Source organism: Podarcis liolepis (genome assembly GCF_965112155.1).
Source record: "Podarcis liolepis genome assembly, chromosome: W".
Taxonomy (NCBI): Eukaryota; Metazoa; Chordata; class Lepidosauria; order Squamata; family Lacertidae; genus Podarcis; species Podarcis liolepis.
In genome coordinates, this window is record NC_139568.1 from 303784 (window position 1) to 328739 (window position 24956).

The 24956-nt window shown below is 46.6% G+C and overlaps 2 protein-coding genes across 7 annotated transcripts; one reads left to right on the forward strand and one right to left on the reverse strand.

The window, feature by feature from the left end:
• The first annotated feature begins 3504 nt into the window (after positions 1 to 3504).
• LOC310697684 (myelin proteolipid protein-like) lies at positions 3505 to 15403 on the forward strand. Of its 3 annotated transcripts, none has more exons than XM_083484378.1 (8): positions 3505 to 3806; positions 8080 to 8166; positions 10608 to 10794; positions 11083 to 11338; positions 12824 to 12992; positions 13553 to 13626; positions 14269 to 14334; positions 14723 to 15403. In XM_083484378.1, the coding sequence occupies exons 1-8, from the start codon at positions 3803 to 3805 to the stop codon at positions 14792 to 14794; spliced, it is 915 nt and encodes a 304-aa protein (XP_083340504.1). In that variant the 5' UTR covers positions 3505 to 3802; the 3' UTR covers positions 14795 to 15403. The 3 variants fall into 3 exon arrangements, with proteins under 3 accessions (XP_083340504.1, XP_083340506.1, XP_083340505.1); XM_083484380.1 differs by having other exon boundaries at positions 3511 to 3806; positions 11083 to 11239; XM_083484379.1 differs by lacking the exon at positions 8080 to 8166 and having other exon boundaries at positions 3518 to 3806.
• A 2834-nt stretch (positions 15404 to 18237) lies between these two features.
• On the reverse strand, positions 18238 to 24297 carry LOC310697683 (ribose-phosphate pyrophosphokinase 1-like). 4 transcript variants are annotated; one of them, XM_083484375.1, is made up of 7 exons: positions 23946 to 24297; positions 22115 to 22298; positions 21507 to 21605; positions 21010 to 21134; positions 20533 to 20706; positions 20065 to 20224; positions 18238 to 19594 (listed from the first exon to the last, which is right to left on the reverse strand). In XM_083484375.1, the coding sequence occupies exons 1-7, from the start codon at positions 23957 to 23959 to the stop codon at positions 19502 to 19504; spliced, it is 849 nt and encodes a 282-aa protein (XP_083340501.1). In that variant the 5' UTR covers positions 23960 to 24297; the 3' UTR covers positions 18238 to 19501. The 4 variants fall into 4 exon arrangements, with proteins under 4 accessions (XP_083340501.1, XP_083340500.1, XP_083340502.1 ...); XM_083484374.1 differs by having other exon boundaries at positions 24016 to 24261; XM_083484376.1 differs by having other exon boundaries at positions 24051 to 24197.
• Positions 24298 to 24956: the final 659 nt, after the last annotated feature.

A 24956-nucleotide genomic window follows, 5' to 3' on the forward strand; every position in this document is an offset into this window, starting at 1 on the left:
AAAAGGAGCCGTGGTAGCGGACGGGCGAAGCCGGCCCGGCCATCTTGGACGAGGGCAGGCGGAGGTCCATTAAAGCGCGGCGGAAGCGAAAGGGTCTGAGGACGGAAGTGGAGGCTTAGGGGAGAGACTGAGGGCGGAAGTGGCTGCGGAAAGGGGACAGTGAAGGCGGCGCCGCCATGTTTGACGAGGGCAAAATCGCTCTTTTAAACAAAAGTGCTTTTCCCTTAGGAGAGGAATTTAGGTCGTTTACATTTAAAATCTGTTGTCATTTTCTGCAACAAAAGTGTCCCGCCCCCACAGTAAGTATGTTTAGCATTAGAGTAGCAGATGCAAACCCCATTTTATTCTTGTATTCACGATGCTTTAAGTCAGTTTTTAAAAGATGCTAAACCTCATATGCTCAGAAATTTTTTATTTATTTATATATATATATATATATATATATATATATATATATATATATATAAACATTTTTAAAATCTATTTTTTAAGGGTTGGCATGTAACAACCTGTTTTTATTTTATTTTTAGTATTTCTACATGAGAATCATAGAACTCCTGCTGAAAGATGGCCACACCCAATTCTATCTATAAAATCTTTTTTTATATATTGCCTTGCAGGGGGTCAGAGTGGACGACCCTCGGGGGTCCCACAATCATGAAAAACGGGTCCAGACTGCATACAACTCCACATTCTTGCTTTTGACTTTTCCCCCAACAAAAATATGAAATTCATTTAAAATTCAGCTGATGAGGTCACTAATGAAGCATTGATTTGTGAGCCGCCCTGAGACCTCCGAGTATATAAATTCTAATGAATATTATTATTATTGCAAGGCAGAGTCTTTATGCAAAAAAAGGGATTTCAGTTGATTGGGTTTAAATCAAATCTGCCCTGCTCACCCTCATTTCATTGTTATTGGTGTATGTCTTCCGGGTTGGTGAAGATGAAGGGGATGCCAGCAAGGCTGAATATTTGCATACAAAGGGAAGAAATCGGTGTTGGAAGGGGGGTTGGTCTGGATGACCCTGGGTGTCCCTTCCAACTCCATGCTTCAATGTTGAGATTCCTGAGATTCCTGCCCCGGGTTCATGTCCTGGCGTCAGTCATAAAAGACGTAAGAACAATAATACATTCTGAAACACATACCGTATTTTTCGCCCTATAGGACGCACCGTCCCATAAGACGCACCTAGTTTTTTGGGGGGGAAATAAAGGGAAAAAAATTATTTCCCCCCAGGCGCGGGGCTGGGGCAGCCCGAGCTTCCCCCGACCCCAGCCCCCAAACAGGCAGCTCTCTGCAAGCCGTGGGAGCCCAGCGGTGGCTCCCGCTGCTTGAGAAGAGGTCCGCGAAGCCTGCACGCGCTGAGATCAGCGCGCGCAGGCTTCGGGATGCCTGCAGCTCTCCCCAAGCAGCGGGAACGTTCCCGCTGCTTGAGGAGAGATCCGCCAAGCCTGCACGTGCTGAGATCAGCGCGCGCAGGCTTCGGGATGCCTGCAGCTCTCCCCAAGCAGCGGGAACGTTCCCGCTGCTTGAGGAGAGATCCGCGAAGCCTGCACGCGCTGAGATCAGTGCGCGCAGGCTTCGGGATGCCTGCAGCTCTCCCCAAGCAGCGGGACCATTCCCGCTGCTTGAGGAGAGATCCGCGAAGCCTGCACGCGCAGGCTTCAGGATGCCTGCAACTCTCCCCAAGCAGCGGGAGCGTTCCCGCTGCTTGCCGAGAGGTCCGCGAAGCCTGGAGAGCGAGAGGGGTCGGTGCGCACCTACCGCTCTCGCTCTCCAGGCTTCAGTGAAAGCCTGCATTCGCCCCATAAGACGCACCCACATTTCCCCTTCATTTTTGGAGGGGAAAAAGTGCGTCTTATAGGGCGAAAAATACGGTAATCAAAGAAATGCACGATAAAATACATTTTTAAAAACATGAAATACATAAAAAAACACGTAAAAAGAATACGTTCTAAAATAGGGGATGCCAGCAAGGCTGAGGGGGAAGGAACCGTCACCTTGCAACATCAGAAGTGGGGTTGGTCTGGATGACCCTCAGGGCTCCCTTCCTTCTCCCCACAATGCCTCTCCTTGTTTGCTGAGGGACAAAGACCTCTCTGCCCTCCTGCTGGAGGATCTATGGTCCTCTTTGTTCGGATTTTATCCATTCTCCATTGTTGGGAATCAACAAAGAGGGTCTTGTTTTTCACCCTGGGTGGCTCTGCCAGCCGGCTTCTCTCCGCACTGGCCCTGCCAGGCGGCCCCCAAATCCTGAAGGAAGCCATAGAGGGCCAAAGGCATCCCTCGCGACACCTGCTGGGGGAACTGGGCCAAACTGGGGAGGATGGAAGGATAGGATATAGAAGAATAGACTCTTCTTCTTCTTCTTACGGTGAGTCCGTAAGTGACTGTGGAGGCCAATTCTGGATCCGCATGTCCTGTGGGGTTTCCCGGTGAAGGTTCCTGCCTCTTAGCCCATTTCTCCTTCGCGTCCCGAGTTCAAGTGTCTCCAAAACCCAGGACACCTTTGGTCAAGGCAGTTCTCCAATAGAAGAATATACCGTATTGGCCCGGATATAAGCCCTATTTTCCTTGGAGAAAGACCAGATCCTTCAAGTATCCCTATTTCCCAGGGACGTCTCTGATTTAAAGAAGCCGTCCCAGTTTCTGATCACCTTCCAATTGACAAATCCTTTTCTTTTTTACACAAAGACTCAGCCATGCTGGTATCACCTTCCTGTTGACCAATCTGGCAAATTCATTTCTGGAATAGTAACTGATTTGCTTCTGCTCTTATGAAGACATAGACCTATCACAATGAAATTGTGGTGAGCAGGGCAGAATCACCCATGTTTTTCTAGAAAACCAGGTGCCCCCTATCTTAGATCTGGTAACTCCTCCCTCAGTGCAGACCCTGACCTTCCTCCTCCTTGAAATTCACTTTGTGAGACTGATATGAAGCTGGCGGTCCACCAAGACCCAGACCCAGATGTCCACCACCCTTCTATTGCTCCAACTGATTTTCCCTAAATGCAGAACCTGACCTTTGTCCCTCTTGAAATCCATTGGGTTGGACTCAGGTGATGAGGAGGTCCACCAAGACCCTGAGAACTTTCTCCTTTGCCCTGCTCACCAGTTGGTGGTCCACCAAGACCCTGAGTCCACCCTCAGAATCCATGTGATCCTCCCTAAATGCAGGACCTGGCCGTTGTCCCTCTTAAAATCCATTGAGTTGTATTCATGTGAAGACGGGGCTCCACCAAGCCCCTGAGAACCTTCTCCCATATCCTGGTGGCCATCTGGTGGTCCACCAAGACCCTGAGGTCCACCATCGTTCTATTTGTCCACCTGATTCTCCATAAAGGCACAACCTGACCTCTTGAAATCCTTTGGGTTGGACTCAGGTGAAGTTGGGGGGGGGGTCTACCAAGACCCTGAGATCCTTCTCCTATGCCCTGCTAACAAAAGTTGGTGGTCCACAGAGACCGTGAGCCACGTTCCTACAGCCTGAGCTCAGAGCTTTCCACCAAAGCTGGAAGCTCCCACAGATCTTAGGACTTTCCATCAAGCAGATCATGTCCATCTCAGAGTTAACAGGGAGGAGAAGGAGCAGGAGGAGACAGGGCTGGCTTCTCCTTTAAGGGGCATGGCTCTACACAACAGAACCCTTTTTCTTTGGAGGATCTGAGGGAGCAGAGAGAAATCCAGTGAAGTGAGGAGGAGGAATAGGAGGAGGAGGAGAAGAGAAGACGACGACGACTGGGTTGTCCTAGCTGAAGAAGAGAACAGTTGCGACTTCACCTGAACCCCAAGACGATGGGTGAGTTGGACCAGGGGAAAACTTCTCAGTATCTCCATCACCCATTAATTTGGCCAAGGTGGATCTCAGGGATTTGGGAAGCCATCCCGGGTTCCAATCCCACCCTGGACTGTACCACTTGTCCTGAGACCTTTGAAATGTGACGTGTTTCTGGGGACATCAGGGTGGGAAAGAGGACCTCCCTATTTTCATTGGAGACATATTGGGGGGCTGGAAAAAGGGGGTCTCTATCTTCATTTTAGGGGGTAGAAGAGGAGGTCTCTATTTTCATTTTAGGGGAGGCCTGTATTTTCCTTTTAGGGGATAGAAGAGGAGGTCTGTATTCTCACAAGGGAAATATTTGGGGGACAGAATAGGATGTTCCTATTCTCATTATAGGGGATAGAATAGCAAGTCTGCGTTTTCACAAGAGAAATGCTGGAGGGATAGAATCGGGTGTTCTTATTTTCATTTTAGGGAGTAGAAGAGGAGGTCTGTATTTTCACAAGAGAAATATTGGGTAGGTGGGCTATATCCCTCCAGCTCCTCACCTCCCTTTCACCACGACCAGGCCAGGTAGGTCTCGGCCAAGAAGCGAGGGGATTCGAACCCAGGACCCTAACTGCTACACCGCCAGAGAGATGGGAACTATAGCCAACCGGAGGGAATGGGACCCAGGAGATTGGCTCGGCAGTCGGAAGGGACCCTGAGATTCATCCAGGCCTGGAAAAACCCCGGAAAAAATGGGGGGTGACCCTGTTTCCCCCCCCCCCCGGAAAAATTGAAGGAGAAAAAAAGGGTGTGGAATATTCAAACTATATCAAACTATTTTTTATTTCCAATTTTCCTGGTTTTATCCTAGGCCTTCCCATATCTAGGCAGGACTAATCTGTGCCATATATACCAAATAAAAAACGATGTTCCTGTGAAATAAAACTGTCCATTAATGGGCCCCTGAAATTCCTAACAATTTCACACCATCTGAATCCAATTTCCCATGTTTCTTTTTGCAAAACTGCCCTGACATTCCTAGGTCAGGCTGGATGACCACCGGGGGTTCCTTTCAGCTCTGGTGTTTTCCGTACCAACCGGGGCCGCTCTCCTGGAGGTGCCATGAAGGAGGGCATTGTTTCGAACTTGCAGCCCATCCCTTATTGTCCATTGTCTTCAGGACAATGGGAGCCTTTTTATCTCTCCGCTTTGCTCTGTTCCACATTCCCTCCATCCATCCCACCTCTGAGATGAAGAGGCAAGGAATGGTCCGGTTAGAGTCCTGGGAAGAGGGCCCCGGGTTCAAATCCCCGAGACCTTCCTGGCAGGATGAAAATAGAGACCCCCAATTCTATCCCCTAAAATGAAAACAGAGACCTCCTATTCCATCCCCTAAAATGAAAATGGAGACCTCCTATTCCATATTTTTATTTTAGGGAATTTCGTTTCCCATAATTCCTGGCAGGAATTAAAAAAAGTTTAAGAGAGTCTTTATGGAGAGTTGCCGCCAATATTTTAATCGCAAAAGGTGGGAAGGGAGAGGATATCACAATCAAATCCGACTGGCAAAATCAATTAAATCAATTAAATCAATTTAAATAAAGAAAGAAAGAGAGGATGTCGAACTAGCGAGACTATCAGCAAGGTGACAGACAAAAAATTTACCAGATAATGGGAAATACACAGAGTCTACGTAAAAGAACATGGTCAAAATATCAGGTTTCGACAGTTTCTGTGTGTAAAAAGGAGAACCTTATCAAATTTAAAGTCAGTGAAGTAATGGGGAGGAAATAAAGTTGTGCGTATTTAAAGAACCTAATTCAGGAACAAAATGGAAAGATCGGAGGTGTTGTAAACAAAAATATGTCCTTTTCCCTTATGGGGTATCCAAGAGCCCATATAGAGTCCTTACATAGGTTCCCTATTGGTAGGAGAAAAGAACAGAGGCCAACCAGAGAATATTGAGAAGCAAAGCAGCTAGTAAGCTTGATCTTTATTGATCTGTTGCAACACGGTGCTCCCCTCACTCGCAGGAAAGGAGGAGGACCCCAAAAAATGCTGTGCAAGGGCTTATAAAGACTTTTGAAATTCCCATCCTGTAGATCAAGACCACCCCCAGAAACATTATACATACATCACAGAAGGGGTGTAACCTAAGACCACCCCTCAGATACATCACAGAAAAGGTGGCCTTAAAACATAAATTTCAATATTGTTTTTCTCTTATCCTTGTTTATTTCCTGTCTGGCAGGTTACTTGATTGGATTGCCTGCGGAGCCTGGCCAGTCTTTTATAGTGATAAATAGTTCCTGGGCCAGGTTACAGGCTCACACCCTTATTCAAACACAGACATACCCTTAAGACAGGATTTGTGAAGGAAGAGACAATGGGGAGGCTTTTCCATTTTGACCATGCAGAGAAACATTTACTCAGTTTAGGGGGGGGGGGGGAATGGCTTCAGGTCAGTCTTCCTGTGCTTGATCTATGTACGTGCAGTTATGAACATTACCATATATCTAGACCTCAAAATTCCTATCACATTATCCCCCCTTTGGGGCTAGAATTTTTCTTAAAAGAATTTGCCCCACAAATAACATCGTATGTTGTAAATGGATGCCTTTGTGTAAATATATCATATAGTGGTCTATGCTTTACATTTAGCAGGAAGGTCCACTACTGACTGAAAAATGCAGTTTGCTTTTTAGCTCCGTCGTTTTTGTGTGTGTGTTCTCAGGTGTCAAGATAGCTCTTCTGCGGTCTCACACTGGCATAGTAGTACAGCAACACATCCTGGTGAATCCTCTCGGGGCTTTCTTATCAACCATGTCGCCTGGCATTCACCATAGCTGGCACAGGTTTGGGCATGTCATGAGAGAGATGTCTTTGCCTTGGCCATTCTATGGGATTTTATTATTATAGGCTCTGGTCTTGCACTCATGGGAAGTTGCTCACTTGCTCTTAAAGGACCAAAAAGCTAATTGCAGCCTGGATACACTTGCCCAATTCAAACTGAGTCCAATTTGAATTTATATATGCCCATGGTTTTCAACTTTTCAAACCAATCTGTTAAAACAAAACCATTCTTAAAAGGGCACTTGTCCAAATTAGTTAATTTAACTCTTTAAGGGATCATTCCTGCTAAATCAAGGCATATACACTTTTCTTGTTATCTGGGCTTTCATGGATCCTGAAGCTTCTCCTTGGTCAGTCTTCCTGTGCTTGATCTATGTACGTGCAGTTATGAACATTACCATATATCTAGACCTCAAAATTCCTATCACAGAGGTCATGCTAATTAATGTACTAAACAAGTATCCATTCAGAAACGAAGGATTTTAACATTTCTTGATTACAGTGGTACCTCAGGTTACATACGCTTCAGGTTACAGACTCCGCTAACCCAGAAATAGTACCTCGGGTTAAGAACTTTGCTTCAGGATGAGAACAAAAATCGCGCAGCAGCAGCAGTGGGAGGCCCCATTAGGTAAAGTGGTACCTCAGGTTAAGAACAGTTTCAGGTTAAGAACGGACCTCCGGAACGAATTAAGTACGTAACCAGAGGTACCATTGTATTTCTCTTGTACAGTTTTATAACGAAGAAAGCATTTTTTTAAAAAATCATTTTAGGGGATAGAATAGGAGGTCTCTATTTTCATTTTAGGGGATAGAATAGGAGATCTCTATTTTCATTTTAGGGGACGGACTAAGAAGTTTCTATTTTCATTCTAGGGGATGGAATAGGTGGTCTCTATTTTCATTTTAGAGGATAGAACAGGAGCTCTGTCTTTTCACCAGAGAAATAATGGAGGGATAGAATTGGGCAGGTCCCTATTTTCACCCTGCCAGGTAGGTCTCGGGGATTTGAACCCAGGGCCCTCTTCCCAGGACTCTAACCGGACCATTCCTCACCATCCCTGGGGTGGGATGTGGGGGCAACGTGGGATGGAGATATCAAGGCTCCATTGTCCCAAAGACAATGGACAATTGAGGATGAGCTGCGAGTTCGAATCCATACCTGACACTGTTTCTGGCATCTCACAGCTGCTTGTTACCAGCAGAGATTAAGCAGAACATTGGACCAATTGACCGTCGGGGTCAAATCCAGATTTCTGCTCCTATTTTGAAATTCCTGCCTTGACAACCCTTGGGGGGGGGGTCTCAGCATTCGGGGAAACCCAGCCAGATGGGTGGGGTATAAATAACAAAAAAATTATTATTATTATTATTATTAATATTATTGGAGAGGAAGGAGCCGTGGGGAGGCCTGCCTGTCCTGCTGACCCTTGTATTTTTCACAATGTAGATAATGTTAGCGGCGGGCCCGAACCCCAACCAACCGCGGCTCCGCAGAACTCGAACCCGGATACAGTACCCCAAGCCGGTTCTCCAGGTAGCCATCTGAAGCCTGAGATACCCAGGGCCTGCCTAGCAGGGCTGGGTTGCCTTCCGATGCGAGGCCACGTTGAGATTCCCACCTTTCCGTGGTGGGACTGAGTAATAATAATAATAATAATATCGTTCAACAACATCAGTTAACATTGATACATATGCTATCATGTTATTGTTATAATGAAATAAATGGTTTAAATGGTTATGATGGTTTTTCTCCTTCCAATCAAGTCCGGCAGAAAAGTGGTCCCAATAGAAACGTCTTAAACCTCACCAGAATTTCATCATTATCGGTCTATGTATTTCTAATATTGGAAGCAAATCAGCCATTTTTGATGTATGTGTGAAAACGAATTTATGATTCCCAAAAAGAAACCTTCCTCTGGTGGTCAATATTCAGAGGATGGCAGCAAGGCCAAGTCTTACTGACTAGCAATTTAAATTGTGATTTAAATCGTGACTGAAACTGATTTGATTTCAAATCAAATCCACCCCACTGGGAAGCAAGTTTAAAAGACTTTCCTTACTGATCCCAAGGTCCGGCCAATGCGTTTCAGGGCCAGATTGAGGTTTGATGCGGCTCTCAGCTCCTGAAGGTAATGGGGCCATTTCTATGTCCAGCTGTCCTTTGTCCACAACAAATTGTCGTTGTTTTTTTGTGTTGAATATATGCTATATTGTCATTGATGGACCTCATAGGTCTCTATTTATTTATTTTTAGATTTGTTTGAATCTCTTTACTTAAGCAATCCAATCTGGCTTCGTTCAGATTGGAGTATATTCCTCCCCCCCCCCCATATAAATTTTTATTGGTTTTTCATTGGTTATACATATATACAATCTAGATTACATAAGTTACATATAACATAGCTGTTACAAAAGTCATATATACATTACACAATTATTTTGGGCTCCGCCGAGCCTCGGACTTCCCTTCACTTCGTTGGTAAGTATCAGATAAATTCTAAAGTCACGTGTTTTATCTCCTTTACATATTTGCCAAACACTGTCAGAGTTATTCCAACCCTGCCAGAGTCTTCAAAGTTCTATATTTATCTCTAATATACGTCAGATATTTGTTCCAATTTTCATGAAACTTCTGGTCATCCTGGTCTCTTAATCTTCCTGTTATTCTAGCTAGTTCAGCATAATTTAACATCTTGATCTGCCAGTCATTTATAGTAGTTATTAACTCCATTTTCCAACTTTGGGCTAGCATAGTTCTAGCGACCGTTGTGGCATATAGAAACAGATTTTTGTCTTCTTTTTTTTTATTTCCTTGCCGACTATTCCTAGCAGGAAAGCTTCAGGCTTTTTGGGAAAGGTATATTTAAAGACTTTTTTAAGTTCGTTGTAAATCAGTTCCCAAAAGCCTTTTACTTTACTGCATGTCCACCACATGTGGTAGAACTCACCATCCCCCTCTCCACATAGGTCCGCAGGTCATAGGTCATAGGTTTCTAAAGCCATTTCCACATGTTGCCAGGCAACCAGTCCATGCAGAATGTTGGCACCCTATATATAGAATGGAGGTGTCAGCAAAGCTCAGATGCTGACAGGAGGAGGAGAAGCATGCACAGAGAGAGGACAGTTAACAGCAGAAAGAGAGGAGGGGGAGAGCAACTGTAATCTGAGCTCTGGCCAAAGGGACAGACAGATGTGTGAGAACTCTGATAGTGGGCAAGACGTTGGAATGCATGGAATGCAGGAAACACTCTCTGCCAAATCTTGTAGGATACCGGAAGAGAAGGTGGGGGCTTCCGTGCTGGGGAAGGGGGAAGAGCTCATTCCGGGCAACTCCATCTTCTGGGGAGGAGGATGAGTAGAGGAGCCCCGTCCTAGTTTGTTGTTTTTGCAATAATCTGAAATAATTAACAGCCGGAGTTGTCTCCTGTCTGTGGGAGAGACCAAGCTGTAACAGGAGGACACCAGGGATATTTTAGGGAGCAGGCGGGGCCCATGACTTACATTACAGGAGCCAATACAACACAACACACTGTTGCTGCATGTCGGTTTTATTTTATTTGCTTTTTATTTTCTATTCTGGAAATGTACATCCAGGTTTTTTTCCCCTTTTATATTTTTGGGGGCCCCCAAGAGAGGGGGGGCCCTAAGCTACGGCTTGTTGAGCTTAGATGTAAATCCGGCACTGGTGCCACCTGTGATTCGACGCCAAGATTGCTGCCTGACCGGGGGCTGGACTGGATGACCCTTGGGGTTAGGGATTAGGTGTAGTGGTTAGGGTTAGGGACAGTGGTTTAGGATAGGGAAAGGAGATAGGGATGGGGGTTAGGGATAGGGATGGGGGTTAGGGATAGGGGTTAGGGAAAGGGTTTAGAATAAGGATAGGGGTTAGGGATGGGGTGAGCGATAGGGGTTAGGCAACTCTTCCTCAAGAGGTCTCTATCCTTCCCTCCTTCCTTTCTTCCCCTCTCCCTGCAGGTCTGTTAGAGTGCTGTGCCCGCTGCCTGGTGGGGGCACCCTTCACCTCGCTGGTGGCCACGGCCCTGTGCTTCCTGGGGGTGGCACTCTTCTGCGGCTGCAGCCACGAAGCCCTGACCGGCACCGAGCACCTGATCGAGACCTACTTCTCAAAAAACTACCAGGATTACGAGTACCTGGTCGATGTGTAAGCGCCTCCAAACGTTTCTTTTCTCCGCCGCCTTTGTTCATTCCCTCGTTCGTTTTCTTGTTTGTTTACCGGTTCGTTCCCCCGTTCATATTCTGCAATCCTTTTCTCACTGCATGTCCACATCAAGTTAAACTACGGCCACACGACCCGTCTTCTATCAAAATAATATTCTGCAATCCTTTCCCAACTGTATATCCCTCCTAGCTCTGGTGGGGGGACAGACTGGATGACCCTTGGGTGCCCCTGCTGTACCGATGGCCCCCTCTCCTATTTTCTCCCCTGCAGGATCCACGACTTCCAGTACGCCATCTACGGGGTGGCCGGCTTCTTCTTCCTCTTTGGTGCCCTCCTGCTGGCCGAAGGCTTCTACACCACCAGCGCAGTCCGGCAGGTCTTCGGCGACTACCGGGCCACCGTCTGCGGCAAGGGCCTGGGCGCCACGGTAGGCCACAAGGGGAGGGGGCCCCGAGGACACCGGCCCGGCCACTCCTGGGAGCTGGTGTGTCACTGTGTGGGAAAATGGCTGGGCCATCCCGATAAGGTGATCTTCTCTTTCGCACCTGGTGCCGGCACCGTTCAAACCCGGGGCATGAGACTGCCGATGGTGGGGGGCGTTAGGAACAGGATATATTGAATAAGTCTTGTCCTTCCTTCACTCACACTGGTTGTCCATACTGAGAGGATGCCAGCAAGGTTGAACCTTTCTATAAAATGACTTTATCCTTCCAAAAAGGAAACCTTCCTCTGGTTGTCCATATTAAGAGGAGGCAAGCAAGGCTGAACCTTTCTGTAAAAGGAGGATTTTATCCAGGGGTCAGCAAACTTGCCATGCCTCGGGCCGGTGTCTCCAGTGCCAATTGCGCGTTGGGCCGGAGGGTGGGGGAGCGCATGCCCAGACACGTGCGCACACCCTATTTCCAGCACACTTCTGAGTTGGAGGAACACCCGAAATAGCTTGTGTCCATGTGCACAGGCCTCCTCCCACCCAGATGTGCACCGGAAATAACTTGCGCATGCGCAAATAACGCTTGTGCATGCACACAAGCTATTTCTGGTGCTCCTCAGACCTGGAAGTGGGCAGCCACGCAGTGCAGCACGGGTAAGAGCGGGTGGTGGCAGCGGGCAGCGGGGTTCGCCATGGGCTGGATAAACGAGTCCCTCGAGCCTTATCCGGCCCACGGGCCTTAGTTTGGGGACCCCGATTTTATCCTTCCAAAAAGGAAACCCTCCTCCGCTTGATTCTTGGAACAGTCATTCGGAATGGCTTTACAATTCCAAGGTCCGCTGCCTGTGCTGTCGCAGGTGGCATTGGTGGAAAAAGGAGGAAATTCCACGTCTAAGGAATCCAACAGGGCACTTTTAGCCCCTTCCTGCCCTATAGGTACCCTTCGGGCCTCCATCCCGGAAGGACGTTCCTGCCCCAAAAGGCAGCAAGGGACTTGTAATTGTGACCCGTGGTGCAATCAGAAAACCACCTGCTGTGCCTATGGAGGTCCCCTCCCCCCCAATCCCGGGCCATCCGAGTATCCCTGTTTTCTCAGTCCCAGATTTGACTTGTGAGGGGTGGAAGAAGAGGTGGCTATTATCATTTTACGGGATGGAATAGGCAGTCCGTATTTTAATCAAATAAATATCTGTGGGATGGAAGAGGAGGTCTGTTTTCATTTTAGGGGATAGAATAGGAAGCCACTCTTTTCATTTCAGGGGATGGAATAGGAGGTCTCTATTTTTATTTTAGAGGATGGAATAGGAGGTCTGTTTTCATTTTATAGGATAGAATAGGAGGTCTCCATCATCACCTGAGAAATACCCAAATATAAGCCGCCCCTAAAAATAGGATTTTAATGGATCATAGGAACCTAGGAATAGGGACCTTTCAAGTTCTGCCCACCCCTTGTGGGAATATCGGGAGGAAAGGTCCAAGTGGCTGGGAATTCCTCAGGTCCCAAAGGTCTCCAGTCTCATGCCCCGTCCTCTGGAAGCTCCCGGCCCATCGCTGACACTCGTTTCTTCTCCCTCCTTTCAGTTTGTGGGCATCACCTATGTCCTGACCGTCCTCTGGCTCCTGGTCCTGGCCTGCTCGGCTGTCCCCATCTACGTCTACTTCACAGCCTGGACCACCTGCAACTCCATCGCCAACCCCACCAAGACGGCCACCGGCATCGGGAACCTCTGCACAGACGCCCGGATGTATGGTGAGGAAGAACCTAGTTTACTGGGCCACCTTGGGGAGGAAGAACCTCATGAGGGGTCTCCCAGTAGGACCTGGGAGGTTTTTGAGGTCTTGGTTGACCACCAAGCTTGGAAGAAGGATCTTGAGGTCTTGATGGAGCACCAAGCTTGGTAGCAGGACCTGGGAGAATCTCAAGATCCTGGGGAGCCCCATCTCCCCACGGGTCTCACCCCAATGAATTTCCAGAGGGACGAAGGTCAGGAAGGACCTCAGGGTCTTGCCAGCTTGCTATCAGGACCCGGGAGAAAGATCTCAGGCTTGGTGGTCCTCCAACATCACATGAATCAACCCAAGGCATTTTCAAGTGGGGGAAAGGTCAGGTCCTACGTTTAGGGAGATTCCGATGGACCCTGATGGTGGGCTCAGGGTCTTGGTAGACCACCGGCTTGCTATCAGGATCTGGGAGCAGGTTCTCAGGGTCTTGGTGGATCTCCAGCTTCACATGTCAAGAGGGGTCAAGGAGGTGGGGGCAAGGTGGCCCTCCAACTCTCAACCGTTCTGTGTTTCGGTGCCCTGACACAGGTGTCCTGCCGTGGAATGCTTCCCCGGGAAGAGTGTGTGGCCAGAGCCTTCTCTCCATCTGCAAGACATCCGAGGTGAGTTCTCAGTGGTCAAGACTAGAGGACCTTCCTGGTCCTTTCTACCATTCTGTGTTTCTACATTGAGAGCCTTCAATGGGTGACCCATTCTCCTCCTCCTCCTCCCTCTCCTCCTCATTCTTCTCCTTCTTCTCTGGTGACTGGGAGTGGCCGCCGAGACCACATAACACCGGTCTTGAAAGACCTACATTGGCTCCCAGTACGTTTCCGAGCACAGTTCAAAGTGTTGGTGCTGACCTTTAAAGCCCTAAACAGCCTCGGTCCAGTATACCTGAAGGAGCGTCTCCACCCCCATCGTTCTACCTGGACACTGAGGTCCAGCGCCGAGGGCCTTCTGGAGGTTCCCTCACTGCAAGAAGCCAAGTTACAGGGAACCAGGCAGAGGGCCTTCTCGGTAGTGGCGCCCTCTCTGTGGAACGCCCTCCCACCAGATGTCAAAGAGAACAACAACTACCAGACTTTTAGAAGACATCTGAAGGCAGCCCTGTTTAGGGATGCTTTTAACGTTTGATGCATTACTGTATTTTAATAATTTGTTGGAAGCCGCCCAGAGTGGCTGGGGAAGCCCAGCCAGATGGGCGGGGTATAAATTTATTATTATTTATTATTATTATTATCATCATCATCATCATCCTACAGTTCCAGATGACGTTCCACCTGTTCATTGCGGCCTTTGTGGGAGCAGCGGTCACCTTGGTGGCTCTGGTAAGTACGGCTTCCCACAACTCTTCATCTCTGGGTGGAGAATTTGAACCACACGTGGGGCAAAGGATGGGAGGGAGGTCTCTGGCAGAACCCTGGAAAATCAGCAGGCCTCCTTCCGATGGGCCTGTGGTCTCCTCAAAGCTGCTGAGATATTAGGGGAACCAGGAGGAAAGAGCAGGAGACCATGCTTGATGGTCTTCAAAGGCACTGAGATATCAGGGGAACTAGGAGGAATGGGCAGGAGACCACCAAAGTTGCTGAGATATCAGGAGAAGCAGGAGGAATGGGCAGGAGACCATTCTTGATGGTCTTCAAAGCTGCTGAGATATCAGGAGAACCAGGAGGAATGGGTTCTAGCAATTCTGTTTCTCTTCCCCTTCCTCCGTAGGTGACATTTATCATCGCTGCCACCTACAACTTCGCCGTCCTGAGGCTGATGGGCCGGGGAACAAAATTCTAACCCGGCACACCCCTCCCGAGTGAAGAGACTCCCTCCCTCTTCATAATAATAATAACTCTCGTATTATTTGCACCCTGGACTGGTCTTCTAACCACAAGGCTCTAACCAGGCGGCCGCCAACCTCCTGTTCTAACTGCCCGTCAGCCAGTTGGCTTGTCCCGATCTGCCAGGGTTGGACTACATAACCCCGGGGTACCTTTTCAAATGCAACCATGATTCTATGATCTCACTTGACCCAGCCGGACCCGAAAACAGGATTATTCCCGGTCTGGGGATTTCGTCAGCGCGGGAAACCAACATCGGAGCGAGAGAGAGGTCCTACAACCTGTTAGTCCTGCTTTTTGGAGGAAAAATCACTCCATCCCTTGAAGTTTCCAAAAAGAAAGTCATTTTTTTGAAAAAAAATAAGCTCAAACGGCAGGAAATTATTCGACGAGATAACACCATTTTTTTTGTAAGAGGCTAATAAAAACATGTGTGTGTGTGTACACACATACATATAGAAAAATGTGAAAATCAACTGTTCTTAACATGGCGCGCAGAAAGCCGAAATAATGAAGGACGAATAACGAAGGATAATATTGAAATAAAAATGAAGGGTGAATTTCATGAGAAGAGCTTGTCGGTTTTTTAATGCTTCGCTCCGTTTCGGTGGGGAAATCAGATGGAACTACCGTATTGTCAGGAATAAAAGCCTCCCTTTCCCCCCAAATTCCAACCAGGAAGTTTTAAAAGTGGCATATCAGGCCAATACGGTAGCGATCCAACAATCCGTCAAACGCAACGAAGAAAATGCAACAAATATTGTGGCGAAATCATACCCAAAACCTCCCTTCCGATTACATTTCCAGCAACAAGGATTACAATTCTAGTTTCCTTGGTTTGAAATAAATGAATATACTGATATATATATATAGATACAGATATTTACATACACACACGCACACACACACACACATATATATATATATATATCCACACACACAGACACATTTATATATGTTAGCTTATATAAGATATATATCCATATTTATATTTTTATCTATGTATTTATATCATATCTATCTGTGTCTGTGTGTGTGTGTATATATCAGACTTTAAATTATTCCTCATGAATATTTTAAAAATATCCCTCATGAAATCAAACCAAAAACCTCCCTTCCAATTACAATTCCAACAACAGGGATGACGACTTTTATTCTTTATACACCACCCATCTGGCTGGGTTTCCCCAGCCACTCTGGGCAGAACAACAACAACCCTATCCCTAATAATAATACAGTGGACGCTCGGGTTGCAAACGTGATCCGTGCGGGAGGCACGTTTGCAACCCCCAGCATTCGTAACCTGCAGCGGGTCACAATTCAGTACTTCTGTGCATAGCGCGACTTAGCACTTCTGCGCATGCGACAAAACCCGGAAGTAACCCGTTCCGGTACTTCCAGGTTCTGTGAGGTGCGCAACCCAAAAACGTGCAACCTGAAGCGTCTGTAACTCGAGGTATGACTGTAATAGCTTTATTTCTACCTCACCCATCTGGCTGGCTTTCCCCAGCCACTCTGGGCGGCTTTCAACAGGACAGAAATAAAATTATTATTAATAATAATTTTTAGAAAAATGGTACTGGAGCTCCTTCCTTCTTTTCCATGGTGGAAATAGGGACGCCCCAATCTGTCCCCTGCGACATTTTTAGGGCCTCTCGAGGGTCATGCAGTCCAGGCACTTGCAATAATACTAATAGTAATAATAGCACCTCTAAACAGTTATTAGAGCCACAAATCCCTTTATGGATCTCTCCATTAGAAGCCCATGCACTTAAAAAACTCAATATGAATCCGAACTGGGCAACATATAGACAAATACTGGAAGAAGACCAAGGAAAGTTAAAATTAAAAACATATGAAGAATTAATACAATATGGGAGGGATAATTGGCAATATATACATTTAAAAAGTGTCTTTAATGCAGATCAAAGGTTTTGCCAAAGAACAAACACTATTTAGCACCATCATATTACAAAAGAATAGGAATTATTATCAAAAATTTACACTCTATTATAGGACTATGATTTGATGAAGAGGTAAAATAAACAATGGGCAAATGGGCACAAGATATCGGCCACGCTATATATTTAGAACAATGGGAGAAACTCTGTCGCGAGGATATCCGCTTTACCGCCTGCTATATGATAAAGGAAAATTTTGTTAAAATGTTTTACAGGTGGTATTTAACACCAGTCAAACTCGCCAAAATATATAAATTAAAATCCAACATTTGTTGGAAATGTAACGAAGAACCTGGAACGATAATTCTTATGTGGTGGGGTTGCAAGGAAATAAAGAAGTTTTGGGGAATAATACATGAGGAACTTAAGAAAATGTTAAAAATCCCTTGATAAAATCCCGAAGCTTATCTGTTAGGGTTGGTGGGCAAAGATGTACAGTGGTACCTCACAAGACGAATAACGCGTAAGACGAAAGAGTTTTCCGTTTTTTGAGTCGTTCCGCAAGACGAATTTCCCTATGGACTTGCTTCGCAAGACGAAACATCTTGCGAGTTTGTTTCCTTTTTCTTAAAGCCGCTAAGCCGTTAATAGCCGCTAAGCTGCTAATAGCAGTGCTTCACAAGACGAAAAAACCGTAAGACGAAGAGACTCGCGGAACGGATTAATTTCGTCTTGCAAGGCACCACTGTACCACAAATGAAAAAAAAAAAACAATCTTTTTATATGCAACAACAGCTGCCAGGGTAGTACCAGTAATTGCCACTAAATGGAAATCTCAGGACACACCAACAAAGGAAGCGTGGATTTGTAAATTAAGTGAGTATATAGAATTGGTAAAATTAACTTCAATTATAAGATCAAATCAAAAGTTAAGAATGGAGTGGAAGTATTTCGAAGATTATATGTCAAAATATTGTTCTAAAAATGAGATGCTAATAGGCTTAGAATAAAAAATGTAAGCAATAACAAAAACAATAAAGAAAGAAGGAAAAATCAGAATGTAATTTATTATAGAATGCAAGGAAAAAAGGTAGAAAGAAATATAAAGAAGTAGAATTGCTGTGGAGAGAAGTAGAGGGTGGGTGGTGGGTTTTATAATTAAGTAGCTGTTGTAATTTAGATATTATATTTTATGCGAAGGAATCATTGGGAATTTTGGTTATTATGTATATATGTTAAGTTTCAATAAAAATTTCTTGAGGAATAAATTAATAAATAATAATAATAATAATAATAATAATATATACCCTGCCCATCTGGCTTCCTGCAAAATATTTATTTTATGCCGCCCTATACCCGAAGGTCTCATTAACACAATAATTCATCAAATATAAAAAGCTTCCCTATCTCAAGGAAACCGTAGAAGAGGAAGAAACTACAACTCCCAGCATGCCGAGCTGCGGTCCACCCACCCACCCTGCAAATGAAGAAATAGAGATTTGGGGCTTTTAAATGAGAGTTTATTATTCATTCATCCATCGCCAGGACTCAAACCTGGAACGGGGGGGGGGGGGGCGCAGGAGCTCCAGGAGTCTATAATTCTCAACTGGGCACCCAAGGGTGAAGGGTTTTTTGAGTGGGGAGAATTGCAGCAGCGATTTTCCCCTCTGAAATGAACAGGACACACCCCATATTGCCGTATTTTTCGCTCTATAAGACGTACCAGACGACAAGACGCACCTAGTTTTTGGAGGAGGAAAACAAGAAAAAAATATTCTGAATCTCAGAAGCCAGAACAGCAAGAGGGATCGCTGCGCAGTGAAAGCAGCAATCCCTCTTGCTGTTCTGGGTTCTGGGATACCTGCGCAGCCTGCATTCGCTCCATAAGACGCACACACATCTCCCCTTACTTTTTAGGAGGGAAAAAGTGAATCTTATAGAGCAAAAAATACGGTATATTAACCGCAGGTTAATATAATTTTTTAATTTAAAACACGCTAGAATTCCCACACTGCTGCCCAGGATCAGAGACCAGAATCTGAAAAAATTGGGTGGGTGGGGAAATAATGGGGATCAGAGGTGAGATTGGATGAAATGAATAGAGTCGAGGGCAGGGAATTCAAGCGCAAAATTATGTGTATTCTGGGGGAGATAGGAGACAGAACGAAATGAATGGGGCTTAGGGGAGTCATAGCACTGCCGGGCGCCTAGGGGGAATTCTAGTGCCTGGATCCAAGTTCGAAATTAAGTGTACTTGGGGGGGGGGGCGACAGGAGACAGAATGAAATGAATGGGGTTTAGGGGAGTCGTGGCGCCACTGGGCGCTTCGGGGGAAATTCTAGGGCCAACGCCAGGTGCCCTGATTCCCGAAAAATGGTGGGTTTTTTTGGGGGGGGAAGGAAACAAGCATGGGATACCAGAAAAGAGGGGAACGAATGGGATTTAGGGCTGGGAGCCATAGCGTCGAAACCCCAAATCAAGGGGCGGGGAATTGTAGCGCCAACACCAAGGGATTGGATCACCCCGTCGGAAATGAACAATAAATACCGCATTTTAAATTCCGACCACCAGACGCCCCCAATTGAAAGGGGATTTCGGGAAGTGAAAGAACCAGAGAAACAAGTGGATAAAATGACCCCCAAATTAGACCCGCGCTAAAATTCCCACCCACCAGGCGCCCTGAATCGAAAAGTGGGATAAAGCCAACTCAGCACTCTGTACATGCACAGAGGACTGTTGAATTTGTGTGCCAGGGTCAGGAACTATAGCGGGACGTGGCTGAACAGGTAGGAGACGGATTCGCCGTTGTGGGTGCGGCGGATGGCCTCGGCCAGGATCATGGAGATGTCAATCACCTAGGGGGGAAAGAGAGGGAGAGGCAGGGTTAACTGGGCGCCGGGTTATAGTGCGCGATATGAATGAATATTTGCGTCAGCCCTTGGCCATAGCAAAAAAGACGAACAAATGAATCTTCACCAGCCAGTCAAGCTTTGAATGAATAAATGAATCTTTATTTGTGCCAGCCCTCGGCCATCACAATAAAACAAGACAATAGACAAAGAATAGAAATTAAAAGTCACGGGATGCGGCAAGTTGGCATGAGGAAGGGGCCAAATGATCTGGGACAGACCAGAGAAATAATAATGATAATAAATAATAACAATAATAAACAATTGACATTGGAAGATGTGAGAATGATCAGAAACGTGCCAGAGATTATAAAAATAATTAATAATAGTAATAAATGACGAAGCTGATGGAAGATGTGAGAATGATCAGGAACGTGCCAGATAGATAATAACAATAACAATAATAATCCCCCTACCTGAATTTTGGGGCAGTGCTTCATCTTCTCCTCCTGCGGGATGGTGTTGGTGACGACGACGGCCTCAAACCCTGCGCCGTTAATCCGGGAGATGGCTGGGCCGGAGAAGATACCATGCGTCAGGATGGCGTAGACTCGGGTGGCGCCTGCCGAGAGGAGCCTGCGGGGGAAAGCGGGTTGGGCTGGATGACCTCAGGGGTTGCCTTCCAAGCAGGGTGGGTAAAAATCAACGATTTTTAAAAATAATAATAATCTGAAGATTTTTTTATTTAAATCAGATTTTTTTTCCCAATTTAAATCAGATTTTTTAAGCATTTAAATCAGATTTTTTAAAATTTAAAATTTTAATTTAATTTAAATTGTTAAAATTTAAATTGATTTTTTTGATTTAAAACAGAATTTCCCCCCCCTTAAATTGGATTTTTTAAATTTTAAATTAGATTTCCCCACCACTTAAATCAGACTCACTTGTCGGCAGCGTGGCAGATGGTCCCACAGGTGTCGGCCATGTCGTCCACCAAGATGGCCGCCCGGTCCTTGACATCGCCCACCAGGACCATGTGGTTGACCTCGCTGGCCTTCTTGTGCTCCTTGTGGATGAGGGCAAAGTCGACGTTCAGGTGGTCGGCGATGGATGTCACCCTGGGAGAAGGAGGTTCTAGGTTGAGATGTCTTGATTTAAAATACTTTTATCATTATTTAAATCCATTTTTATGGAAAGATTCAGCCTTGCTGGCACCCTCTTAATATGGAGAAGCAAAGGTATTAATTATTATTATTATTATTACTATTATTATAATGGGAGATTAATAGGATGGAGCAGCTGGGAAGGACCCCGGGGGTCATCCAGTCCATCCCCCGGCAAAGCAGGAATCTCAATGCAGAATCTCCGAATGATAGAGTTGGAAGGGACCTGTGACAAATTTTGGGAAATTCTGGGGTCACCTTTTGGCCCCCCCGGCGTCCGGCGAGACGATGGTGCAGTTCTTCCACTCGGCGATGTTCTCCTTGATCCACTTCATAACGGCCGGCTCGGCATACAGGTTGTCGACAGGGATGTCAAAGAAGCCCTGGGCCAGGAAGCAGAAATATAATAATAATAATAATAATAATAATAATAATAACAATAATAATACATATACCCCCGTCCATCTGGCTGGGCTTCCCCATCATCATCATCATCATCATCATCAATCTGATAAAAGCAGTTGGAAAACGTCATAAAAAGCAGACCTTAGTAACATAGTCAACGTAATAATACTGTATTGGCCTGAATATAAGCCTCACTTTTCCCCTGCAAAAAAGCGCTCAAATATTTCACAAAATCGATAAAAATTAAAATTAAAAAGTACATTATTAACATAAGTGTTGAATAGTCATAATATTCAGAAAGTTCACACGTGGCTATGCGGGCTGGACTAGATGAGCCCTGGAGGCGCCACCTGGATCTGAGAGGCGTGCAGGTCCATGGTGATGATGTGGTCGGCGCCGGCCACTGAGAGCATGTTGGCGATGAGCTTGGCGGAGATGGGCGCCCGGCTCTGCAATGGAAAGTGGGCCGTTGAATCAGGCGCCGTGCTACAATTCCCATCAGGCCTAGCAGGCAGGATCCCACCTATAACCCAGCATAGCTAGCAGGACTCCAACTCCCATCCTACCTAGCAGCTAGGATCCCAGCTACAATCAGGCCTAGCTAGCCAGACTCCAACTCCCAGCATGCCTAGCAGGCAGGTCTCCAATTCATCCCACCTATATATAATCCAGCCTTTCCGTGAAATTTCCGTGCACTGCTCTGGTTTTGCCAGAAGTGGCTTAGTCATGCTGGCCATATGACCCGGAAAAACTGTGTCGGCTCCCTCAGCCAGTAAAGCGAGATGAACGCTGCAACCCCAGAGTCGTTCACAACTGGACTTAACTTTCAGGGGTCCTTCACCTTTACCTTTATAACCCAGCTTAGCTAGCAAGACTGGGGCATGGCTGCCCTCAGCCCAGTCCGCCCGGCAACTTCACCCCTTCCCTGGTGCGCCAGTAATCCCGTCCCCCCGGAAACCTTGTCCTTCTTGTCCTGCCGGGCGTAGGGGAAGCAGGGAATGACTGCTGTCACTCGGCTGGCAGACGCAATCTTGCAGGCGTTGATCATGATTAGCAGCTCCATCAGGTGGTCATTGATTTCGCCGCAGCCGCTCTGGATGATGTAGACGTCCTCGCCGCGCACGCTCTCACCGATCTCCACGCTGCGGGGAGAAAGATTCAAGGATTCTTTTTAATTTTTTTTTAAAAAATCAGATTTATTTAATTAAATCAGTTTTTTTCAATTTAAATCAGACTCCCCCCCCCCAATTTAAACTGGATATTTTCCATTTATAGGGGTATTTTTTATTCAAACTGGATTTTTAAATTAAAACACTTTCTAAAAATTTTCTCTTTGAGATATGTTGTAGTCCAAAGGCTATTGAGCGAGAAATAAGGATTTATTATTTTGATTATTTTGTAACTAGTTCAGTTGTAGCCTATAAATGTTGTTGTTGTTGTTATGGTTATGGTTATGGTTATGGTTAAAGATAAGAGTTAGAGACAGCAATAGAACTTAGGGATAGGGATTAGGGATAATAATAATAATAATAATATATCAGGAAATAAGCTTTTCATGTGTGCTAAAACACAGTCTCTGTTAAAAAAAATTGTGGAATCACACCAGTTAACAAATATGGATCCATATGCTATCATGTTATTGTTTTAGTGAAATAAATTGTTTAGATTGTTATTAAGGCAATGGTAATTTTTATCTTTCCAATCAAGCACAGCAGAAAAGTTGTCCAAATGGAAACCATTAACTTAATAAACCTCACCATAATTTCATAATTATCTGTCAGTGTATTTCTAAGAGTAGAACCAAATCAGTCATTTTTGATACAACTGTAAAAACGACTCTGAAAATTTATCATTCCTAAAAGAAAACTTTCATCTGGTTGTCAATAGAAAGATTATACCAGCAAAAATGAGTCTTTCTGTTAAAAAATGATTTAAATCAAGTCTTACTGACTAGGGATTTAAATCAAATCCACCTTTCGGAAAACTACAATTCCCACAGTGCTGCCCATCTCCTTAATGGAAAAATAGATTTCTCAGAGTGGTGCTCAGTGTTTCTTTCGTGGAAAACTACAGTTCCCAGAGTTCTGTCCCATCTCCTGCCTGGAGAACTACAGCTTCTGTAGTGATCAGGTGGGATTGCTATGAGGAATTATAACAAATATAGAGTAAGCCATCTGTGTCAGCAATGAAAGCATTGCGTTGACTGGGTTTAAACTATTTCGATATGATTCTTGATCAACCCACACCCCTGCATCCCTGTTTCATTCCTCTTTCTTCACAAGTCACGTACACAGCCCAGTTGCTTAGCCAGGCAGACTGCTCCCCGCCTCCTTCACAAAAAACTAGAGTTCCCAGAGTGCTGTCCCATCTCTTTCACGGAAAACTACACTTTCCAGAGTGCAGGCCCCCATCTCCAAGGAAAACTATACATCCCAGAATGCTGCTGTCTCCTTCATGGAAAACTACAGTTCCCAAAGTGCTGCCCCCCCCATCTCCTGCTTGGAGAACTACAGTTGCCGACATGCCCCCCAATCCCCTGGAGACGCAGCATTACATCAAGCCTGGGGAACTGCGCAATCCCCTCAGACCCACTAGCTCGGTCGCCTCAGAGAACTACCCTTCGCAGACTGTCCCGTGGCCGCGCATGCGCTCAACCCACCACGTCCCTTGCGGGAACTACAGCTCTCAGCCTGCCCCGCGCGCTCCCCGCGGACCGCCGCCTCGGAGAACTACCGGTATCTTTCTCAGCATCCCCCCGTGGCCGCGTATGCGCCCAACCCACCACGTACCTCGTACCCAGCATGGAACAACTACCCTTCCCAGGCTGCCCCGCGGCGGCCGCGGATCCGCGCAACCCACCACGTCTCCTGGTTGGAGAACTTCTTGGTGACCACCTTGCCCAGCTCGAGGCCCAGCCGGTCGGCGATCCTCTGCGACAGGTCCTGGTGCGAGGAGCCGCTGAAGAGCTTGATGTTCGGCATCCTGCTGGCCAGCGACGCCGCCGGTGAGAACGACGATCCCCAGCGCGATGTCGAGGCCTCGCCCTCTTCCACCCCGGGGACAGGCCCGCCAGCGGCGGCCCGCCTCGCGCTGCTCCAGCAGGTCGAGAAACGCGTCCGGGAGCGGGCCTTTATATTACCTCGGGCGGCGCGCCAGGCGCGTCACGCCAGAGGCACGCCCACTCGACAGCTGCGCCTGCGCAGAAGCAGAGACGGGCCCGCTTTCGCGAGGGCGAGAAGAGAGGCGGCGAATAGGGCCGGGAGCCGCTTGCGCAGAAGGCAAAGCACGCCCCTCCGCCAAAAAATGTGCTCTTTCGCAGACGGCTCCTTGAAATGGCGTCTCCTCAGTGGTCGCCCGGTAACGCGCACCTCTTCCGCGAGTGAGACACTCCCCCACGGGCGACGCGCGCCTGCGCAGAATTCAGAGGTTTCCAGTGCCAGTGTGTGCTGGAAGCGTCTAAGAGTGGAAGCGGCCGCCCTGCGCGGCTTCGAGGGTCCCGTGTGCGCACGCGCGGACTCTAGAAACGAGCCAGGCAGCAATCCAACCGGTGCAGCTTGCAACGTGCTGAGCATCCATTATTTGAGGGTACTTTCCTGGATGGGAAAGTTATTTTCCGGGAAAATAACGGAGGAGTAAACCCCACCAGCGCCTTAATTCTCCCAGTCTTTTATTCTTTATTCTTTTATTTTATTATTATTAGTAGTAATAATCTATAGCGATCCCTTGACATTCCTTAGTCTGCAGGACCCCTACAGAGCGCAAGTGTAAGTGAGAAGAAGTGAAAGGAACTTGCAACATCA

What these genes read in the sequence shown, in the direction of transcription:
- LOC310697683 (XM_083484374.1), bottom strand. Translation starts at nt 24,137, where the DNA reads ATGCCGAACATCAAGCTCTTCAGCGGCTCCTCGCACCAGGACCTGTCG. An exon ending in GACGCCGGGGGGGCCAAAAG is followed by an intron (nt 20,707 to 21,009) that starts GTGACCCCAGAA and finishes TCCTTCTCCCAG; the next exon opens with GGTGACATCCATCGCCGACC. An exon ending in AGCACTGCCCCAAAATTCAG is followed by an intron (nt 19,595 to 20,064) that starts GTAGGGGGATTA and finishes TTTCCCCCCTAG; the next exon opens with GTGATTGACATCTCCATGAT.
- LOC310697684 (XM_083484378.1), top strand. An exon ending in ACCCCAAGCCGGTTCTCCAG is followed by an intron (nt 8,167 to 10,607) that starts GTAGCCATCTGA and finishes CTCTCCCTGCAG; the next exon opens with GTCTGTTAGAGTGCTGTGCC. An exon ending in GGCTGGGCCATCCCGATAAG is followed by an intron (nt 11,339 to 12,823) that starts GTGATCTTCTCT and finishes CCCTCCTTTCAG; the next exon opens with TTTGTGGGCATCACCTATGT.